The 9,436-nt window shown below is 34.3% G+C and overlaps 1 protein-coding gene across 1 annotated transcript; it reads right to left on the reverse strand.

Annotated features, from left to right (window-relative positions):
* Window positions 1-1,887, reverse strand: LOC136227927 (small ribosomal subunit protein eS26x). Its single transcript, XM_066016727.1, has 5 exons — window positions 1,752-1,887; window positions 1,566-1,658; window positions 1,380-1,464; window positions 1,165-1,298; window positions 1-264 (listed from the first exon to the last, which is right to left on the reverse strand). Exons 1-5 carry the CDS (start codon window positions 1,752-1,754, stop codon window positions 184-186), a joined length of 396 nt encoding a protein of 131 aa, XP_065872799.1. The 5' UTR covers window positions 1,755-1,887; the 3' UTR covers window positions 1-183.
* Window positions 1,888-9,436: the final 7,549 nt, after the last annotated feature.

Below are 9,436 nucleotides of genomic sequence, written 5' to 3' on the forward strand. Positions count from 1 at the left end.
TGAAAATATTGAAATGACCATTGCAAGTAACAAATAGATAATCATTCTCATTTGCCAAAAAATTCAAACATCTTAGACATATATTATCCTTGAAGGGTCTGAAACCATAATACATCAAAAAAGATCCTCGGAAAATTTGAGTACCATCTAGAAAACGAAAAAACCAGGGAAGAAAATGAACTTCTAAGTTCGTGCAGCAACGGTTCCTGCAGGACGAGGGGCCTGACCAGGCTGACCAGGTTGCCCAGGCTTTGGCAAGTCATCCTGCATATGACATACAAAAAACAAATTAATAAAAGTTTAATACATTAACACAAACAAATGCAAGACATAGAATTGTTCATAATGGATAATTTCCATGTTTCAAACAATTTATAAACCCACAAAGAAGTAGGCGGAGCAATTCACAATCTCATCTAACATCCAGCAAAATAATAATAAAAAAAAACTATACCATTTTACAGAAATCAATGGAGCCGATGGTAAAACGCATACGTGGACAGGGATCCGTTGAACCCAAATGCAAGAATAGAATTGTTCACAATGGCTAATTTCCATGTTTCAAACAATTTACAAACCCACGGAAGCAGTAAGCGAAGCAATTCACAATCTTATCTAATATCCAGCAAAATAACAAAACTATACCATTTTACAGAATCCAATGGAGTCAATGGTAAAAGAAATACATGGGCCGAGGGGTAACAGAGGGATCAGTTGACCCCCAACCCAAACCAGGGAGAAATAATGATAAAATTAGAATCACCAACATAAATTCCATCTTTAAATGTTCAACTCAGAACCATTGATGAAATCTGTGGGGAAAATATCAGTAGCTAATACTTAATCCCAAAAAAATCTGAAATTTGTAGCACATTTTAGTCCATTGACTCCCTCCCTGTATTTTGTTCTGGCACTGCCACTAAACATATACAAGTGTCATAAAATACACAGCAACAAATTGAAGAAGTCTGCAGTTCCTACACCAGAGGTATTAAAATTGCAATCTCTATTGAAATACTTGTCTAAATTTAGGGGAAAACAATAAATATTTTTCAACATAACAATGCAAATAAACCAAGGATGCTAGCAAAACAAAATAACACAATAAGATCTAAGCATAGGATAGCGAAGCAACAATAAGAAAAAAAGGAACAGAAAGAATACCCTGCGCCTGAGGAAACGCTGTGGTGGCTCACGGTTCCTACGATCCTTACGGGAGCGAACCCTGACGACTCTGGAATGAATGGCACATGAAACGCAGTACTGCATCTTCACATACAGCTTGGGAAGAACATATCCTGGAAATATCGATTCAAATCAATGAACAAACATAATGAAAACCAAAAGAGAATATGAGAAAGAAAGGGAAAGTATCATACCATCATAAACGCAAGAGTCCTGAACATCCCTAACAGCAGCTTGCTCGACGATGTTCCTCACAAGGAATCTCTTAATTGCCTTATCCTTCATAAGTTTTACCAAATCGGAACGGAGAATTAAATTGACATCAGAACTTCTAAGAAAATTCAGTAATCAATATGAAGAACAAAGACTGCTTTGGATACCTTAGGGCAACATTTTCCGCAGTTGGAGCAGCGGATGAACTTGACATGGCCACGGCCATGCTTGTTGCGGCCGCCATTTCTTCTCTTGAATGTCTATCAAAATAAAAAATAACAAAAAGGTCAGGAGTTTTGAAAGAAATTAAGAATGAGATTGAACAGAAGCAGAAGGAGTCGACGGCGACTCACCATGGTTGAAGGTGGAGCGGCTGTACGGAGGAAGAGATCTGCTGCAGCTAGGGTTTTTGTGGAAGGAAAGGGTTGGGATGATTTTATACTGGCGATTATAAAACCCTTAGTGGCTTGTTTGGTTAATGGGCCTTCAGATGTGCACGGCCCATCCCATGTTTCATTGAGACTATTAAAGTCAATTGGGTAAATAATTATGAACTGCTCGTGTTTTTTTTACGTAACAAACTAGTACAACAAGTATAATTAAGTCTTTGAACTTTACATGTTTTAAGAATCAAGCCTCTTATCAATTATTTTTCTATATTGAGCATCTAATCATTGATTCTGTTATGAAATTGGTCTTTATTTAACTTTTCTATCGAGTTTTGGCTATAACGCATCATTAGGGCTATTGGGCTTATTAATGTGCACAAATAAAAAATAGGGAAATTTACGAGTAATGATTTAGAATTATGTCAAACTAGTAAAATCAATAATTTTAATATATTTTAAGGATTGGAATTTATAAATTAAGTGTCTATGATATATTTTCTAGGGTTTAGAATTTATGAATTAGGTCTAGAATTTATAAATTAAGATGTAAAATCATACTTTATTTGTAGTATATAGAAAATAATGACATATTAAAAATTAAGTTTTATAATATGATTTAGTTGTAACTTTGTAGTTAATTATGATATTAATGTATTTGACCCATAAAAATAAGAATTTATTGAGTAGAATATATAAAGAGTAAAAATTCACAATAAATTATAAAAATTAATTTCTAATAGATTCTTCCAAACTCGATATTCTCCTCTCCTATTTTGTGATTTTCAGCATTAGATTCGTCAAATTGATCTTCTCCTCTCCCAAACTCGACGAAAAAAAGTCAAATAGGGGCCGAATCCATAACAGAATCAATGATCATGGGCTCAATATGGAAAAATAATTAATCAGAGGCTTGATCCTTAAAACAAGTAAAGTTCAGAGGCTTAATTATACTTTTTGCCAACTAGTAAACCCATCACATAATTATAAGGTGCTTAAGTTTTATTTTAATCAACTCTTTAGTCATTCTATTTGTTTTCTAGATGAAAGTACAAAATTATCACTAATTATATACATTAAAAAAACTTACTTTTTAGTTTCAAATTTAATCTAACGTTTTAATGACGTTTTTGAAATATATACACCAAAATTGATATATACACTTGTATATACTAATCATAAAAAATATATATTATTTATTCTTTTAAATTTTTATTTTTTTATAATATTTTAATACTAACATTAATATTAATGAATTTTCGATGACTTAAAAAAAATTCAAATTCTATTTGTTCATTCTCTAAAATTTATTAGAGATTTTTCCACTTTCATTGGACGCGCTCCTAGCTTTAGCAGAATAACAGCAGTTGGTAATGTCGGAAGGTGAAGGATTTGGTAAAGAGAATATGTGTGCAATAACGATTTTTCCACATGAATTCATCTGTGTAGATAAAAATTCTCAACTATTTAAAACAAGGCTTAAACCACTATTTGGCCCTCGATCTATCCAAAATTTTGTTATTTGGCCCCTGACCTATTATTTGGTCACATTTGGCCCATGACCTATCCCAATTGGTGCAATTTCACCCAATTTAAATAGAGACTTGACACAATTGTTATTCTATTAACACGTGATGATATTTTGACACTTAAATTTGATAAATTTGAGTTCAGAGATTTGTTTTTATTTGTTTTTCTTTTATAATCTAATTAATTATTTTCACATAAGAGAGTTTATATGGAAAATAAATTTTAAGATGTGTCACATGTCAAGCTCATATGTCAAAAATATCATTATATATGAGGGGAGATAACGGTTGTCAAATCTCCATCTAAATTGGGTGAAATTTCACCAATTGAGATAGTTCGGGGGCCAAATGTGACCGAATAATAAGTGAGGGGCCAAATGACAAAATTTTAAATAGGTCACGGGCTCAATAACACCTTAAGCCTTAAAAAAATTAAACAGTTGGAAAGAAAATGCATATCAACATGTGTTTCTCAAGAAATTGCAAAAAAAAAAGCACTGTTTAAAATGAAGGCCTCCTCGACCGCTTTGGCGCTCGAAATCGAGAATCCGCCCCGATTTTCTTCAATTAGTCTCTTTAGGCCTTTTTTTGGTTTCTATGCATTTTTTAGCCGCTTGGGTTCGGCCTAGGCGCCGCCTAATCGATGATGAAGAAAATCGTTTAATATTGTGAATTTATTTATTGACTTCTTTCAATGATATTGTTGTTAAAATGTTGATATTTGTACATTTTTAAAAATATATGTTCCAAATATACGTGTTTTTCTATATTAAATAATTTTATAATATTGTTTTTCAATAATATAATATATATTTTAATTGAATTTATATAATAATTTGTTGATTAATAAATAAAAAATACAAAAATACAAATTCGATTAATCCCTAACTAATCTCTGATTAATCCTCAAAAGCCATATCTGTCCGACTAACGCCTAGTATTTTTTACCACCTTGGAAACCGTTTAAAATCTAAACTTTTTCCTGATTCCCTTAAAATCTAAAGTTGTTTATATAGCAATATAGAAATTGAATAATTCATCCTCATAGTTTGCCTTGTTTCATTCCAAAAACACTCTCATTTCCTCTACTTCAGGGATGGCAACGGATACTCTACCCGTGGATACTCGGCACTACTCGATCCTAATGGGACTATCCGTATCCTGTATACAAGAGTATGGGATCAAAACCATTACCAGTTAGGGTAATGGGACGGGTATGGGAATACCCCAGGGTTCCCCATACTCGTTACCCGTCATAACTCTTTTATATATTAAAAATCAAATTTTGTTTTTACTTGTAAAAATGTGAGATTTGAACCCCAACATTTTGTTCTTCAACAATTGAGTGACGATACTAAAGTACTTTATTCTTATAGATTAATATTCAATTTGTTTTATTTTTAGATTGATGATTTATTAAATTTATACTTTGTTAAATTTGGAATATTTTTTGTTTTATATTTGATTCTTTTACCTGCGGGTACCCGCGAATTAAATGAGACAGGTATAAGATACAAAAAGTATACATGTTAGGGTAATGAGATGGTATGGGTAATTAAAAAATAAATGGGTAAGGGTTTGAGATTTGGATTGGCACTACCCGTGGGTACCCTACCAGTTGCCATTCCTGCTCTACTTTAATTTTCAAAGTTTTTGACTTCTGATGAGTAACTCCTGATTTCTCTATGATATTGCCAAAACCTTTTCTTCTCCTCCATTGGCCGATTGAAGAGCTCTTGAACTTGGATCTTTATTTTATACCAGTAAAAAAGAACTCTTGAACTTTGATATCAACGATTACCAAAGTAATGAATAGAAAGGGGTTAGAGAAAGAAATAAACTTGAAGAGAGATACAAAATAGATGGAAGAAGATGAAGAGACAGAGGGATAAAAGCAAAAAAGAGAAAGTATAATTTTTTTATATATAATTTATGGGTCCCATTTTTATTAATGACTTCAATAAAAATGATGAAGTGGTAGTTTTGAACGGTTTGACTGGTCATTTTAACCGGACATACACCAAAGTGGGAGGTCACCTATAAGTTCGTACATATTAGTGAGACAAATTGAATGTTGTATACCAAAGTATGAAATAGAGTAAATGTTGTACACCATTGATGAAATTTACCATAAAACCGTGTATAATAATGAGTAGGAGCCTATGTGGTGGCCAATCAATAGTGGAAGTTCGTTGTAAACTTGAAAGGTTGTACCGACCGTAACTATTGTTCCTCAAATCAATGAACAAGACCTGGGTAGAATATGAATGAACTTCAGGTTTTTCTTGAATAGTCCATATGGCATCAGTGGTTAATGTTTAAGGACGAAATACTTAATTGGGCCACTATGTTATATTATATGCCCCCCACGAAGATCCACAAACCGAAGTGTTTTAAGGTTTCATTCTAGCAGATAACCAAAAATTAGGTTTCTTAGCTAGGGCTTCGGCTTATATTTGACCGAAGTTAACCTTCGAGTCAACAGTGTGTTGAAAATATCCTTTCACTAAAGTATTTGTGTTGAGGTATTGGCGTGTGTCATTCAACCTTAAGCTAAAGTAGACATATGTATGTGATATCAATGTTAAACGTCGATAGGTCACTTAAATTTGAAACGCGTGTAGACACCGAGTCGGAGGACCTATGATAAAAACCCACGACAAACGGCTAAAGCGGTTGATTCCATTGGTTAGGAAATTTTAACAAATAAAAAAAAGGAAAAGGGGGCGCGACGCGTCGAATGCCCGCCCGATGGGCCGGGTGTGAAACATCGCCCGTCGGACGATGGGCGTCGCTCGTTGGACGCGGCCCGAGGGGTGTCGGCGTCGTCCGACGTTCGGTGGGCGGACGCCCCACAACGTCGGACGAAAGCCCAACGCTCGTTGGGCGGACGCCCAACGACATCGGGCGAACGCCTAACATTCGTGGGGCGAGCGCCCGACGAGGTTGGGCGTGCGTCCAACCATTTTGGGCGTAGCCCCAAATTTTCGGGCGTCGGGCTACGCCCAAAATATTTTGGGATCCGTGCCTATAAAAGGCACGGATCCCCATGCATTTAAGGGAGAGATTTTTTTGGACTCTCTCACTCTAAAACATTTTTTAGAGAGAGAAAGTAATTTTTTGGGAAAAATATTTTTTTTCCCTAAAAAAATCCAGTTTTCCTAAAAGTTAAAATTTTACTAAAAACACCGAAAAACACAAAAATCGTAACTCATGGAATCAACCGACTCCAGCTGTCAATACCGATCTTGAGGTATTATCCGAGGACTAGACTCGTTTTATTTATTATAATTATTTTATTTTGTTTATTTTTATTTATTCATGTAATTAGTTAGTTATTTATTTAAACACGTTTATTTATTTTTCCGAATTTATTTAAGTTTCGTCTCGTATTAAATAAACGTTTGGTTTCGTTTTGAATTAAAAAAACCTCGTTTTAAGTCCCAACACGAACCGTGACCCGTGTTAAGAGTAGTTCGGGACTAAAACGTTGTAATTATAAATTTTAAACATTTTGTAAATAACGTTTCGAATAAAACATCGTTTTAGGAATCTCCGTTATAGACTATGATCCAATTTTGGTAGTTCGGAGATCCAAAACGATAGAATAGATTAAGTTTAAAGTGTTTGAACAAATCTGGAATGTTATGTACTGTTTCTGTACTTTTTCATTTTCTGTCACAAAAGGCAGTTTACAGACAGAATTTCCGTCGGTAAAACTGCTGAAATGTAAAAAATGATGTTTTGGTCCTTCTTTCTCAACTTTTAGACTTTTGGTCCTTTATATATATATAGGTATAATTATGTAATATATGCATTCAAATTATTTTTAATTATTTTGTATATATTTATTCAACATGTTTAGATATTATTTTTCATTAATTTGATTTGATAAAATTATATGTATATATATAGATTTTCCTTTAAATTCATTTAAACTATACATATTTGTCATTTTGGGGTTATTAGGGGTTATTTTCTATATATACTTATCATAATAGTTTTGGGGTTAAAAGTTAATTTCTTATCATTTGTGAATATTATTGTCATTTTTTATCTATTAATCATAGTCTTTATTATTTACCTTTTCTTTTAAATATATATGTATAATTATCATTTCTATCAAATATATATATATGTACATCTTTCTTCTTTTCCTTTTAAATTTCCTATATGTATATATGATTTGGAAAATGCTTTGGTTGGGTGAATTTGGATTTAATTTATTAATTGTTGTCATTATGTTCAAATGAAGGATAATTGAGTGAAAAAGGGAAAATAAAAGATAAAAAGAGATTTCAAGTTGTTTGTTTAAATTAAAGCTTTTCTAGATATTCTTCAAGTGTAAATAAAAGATTTTTGTCATTTTAAACCGTTTCCAAAATATCACGTGTTGAAACCTTAATTCGTTCCAACGGCGGATTAAGCGAACCTTGTAAATAAAACCATTTTCATTATAAATAACCGAGTTTTTGAATCGTTTTCCTAATTAAATAGTTTTGTACAAAAATAAATGGACTTGTATGTTTAATCACGTTTTTTGTTAAAACTTCTTATCTCACGTTTTCAAACGCTCGAGTCGTTCCAACGGCGATTCGAGTCGATGTCATGTAAATTAATGGGGTTTTGAAACGTACCTAAATCGTTCCAACGACGATTAAGGTACGAACCATGTAAATAAACTCGTTTTTGGGGAATGAGATTAGCTTAGAGTTAGTGTATAGTCTAAAGCATAAAATCACACTGTGAATAAATCAATTCTTTCTTCTTCCCCTCTCTCTCCTATATACTTTAAATTTATGCAAAATGGGTGATTCTTTACTAAAATGGCTTTCAAATAATATGCTTAAAACAATTTTCAAAGCGAGAAAGAAAAGGTTTCAAATGAATTTTAAACTTAAAGAAATATGCGATTAGTCCGTTATCGCCTAACACGCTAAGTAGGAGGCCGATGGTTCATGACCGGGCGATGTCGGGGTGCCTAGTAGCTTTTCTTCGGAAAAAAGCTAGCCTTCTCGGCTCGTACCTAAGTTTCCCGAACCCTCATCGGTCTCCCGCAAGGGATCGGTGTTCATTTTCCCATTCGTGGGTGGCGACTCTTCCATACTCCAGGCTCCGGTCCTGCCGAGCAGCTTGATTCTGCGATTGGTTGCTTTCGGCGCCAATCACAGCATCTATCGTCAATGGTGTCCACCCCCCGGTCCGCCCGGGCGAGGCCGCGGCACCTACAAGTGGCGACTCTGCTGGGGAAGCGAGAAATTTGATTCTGAAAGGCGTGTATTAAGCCCTTAACGGGGACGGATCGTATTATTTCTTTTTGTATGCATTCATAAGCATTATTGCAAACCTTTTGGGTAATTTCCGCGAAACCTCTAGCGAGAGTCCATTCGTCGCTCGAAAGAGGCTAGTGTAAGTTCCCCCTTACAGTAAGGTGCCAAAGGGTCCCCATCCATTCGTTAGGGGCGAATTTGTGCGGTCCTGTGAGTTCCCGCGATCAACCGTGTCAGCATATAGTAGCCTTAGAAGTTGCCATAGGATTACCCGTTACTATTTTTGATGTGATAAATGAATCAGTTCGTGTTTTCAAATTGCCATGATACGTGTCTAATCCTAAAATATGTAAAGAAAATGAAACGATACGTTAATATATACTCTTAAACCGATATACAAACTACCCCAAAAAATCGAAATGTTTCGAACTAAAAACGACTTAGTCATCTCGTATGAATGAACTTGTGCGACCCGCCTGGTCCCTTTCCGTGTCCCAAAGAAGACACATGTTCAAGAAATACGTTGTGACGTAAGCACGTATTAGTACGAATCAGTTTGATATTAAGGATAGTTATGTCTCGATTCAAAAGACTATATTAACAGTAGCCGTTATTCACATTCTTTAAATAGGCTGGGATAAAACGAGATTATGACAAAATGAAAACAAAGAACATTTCTGTTTCGAACGACCCCGTTGTAACGTAAAGAGTTTCATAAACGTGGCTTGTCCCTTCTGAATGAAAAACGAACTCTTACGTTACGCCTTGCGTTGTTCTTAGGAGAAATGGACGTATCCGCAAAAGTGACTAAGAAAATAAAAAATAAAAATAAAAACGACCAAAATCATTCCGC

The sequence above is a fragment of the Euphorbia lathyris genome, chromosome 4 (genome assembly GCF_963576675.1).
Source record: "Euphorbia lathyris chromosome 4, ddEupLath1.1, whole genome shotgun sequence".
Lineage (NCBI taxonomy): Eukaryota > Viridiplantae > Streptophyta > Magnoliopsida > Malpighiales > Euphorbiaceae > Euphorbia > Euphorbia lathyris.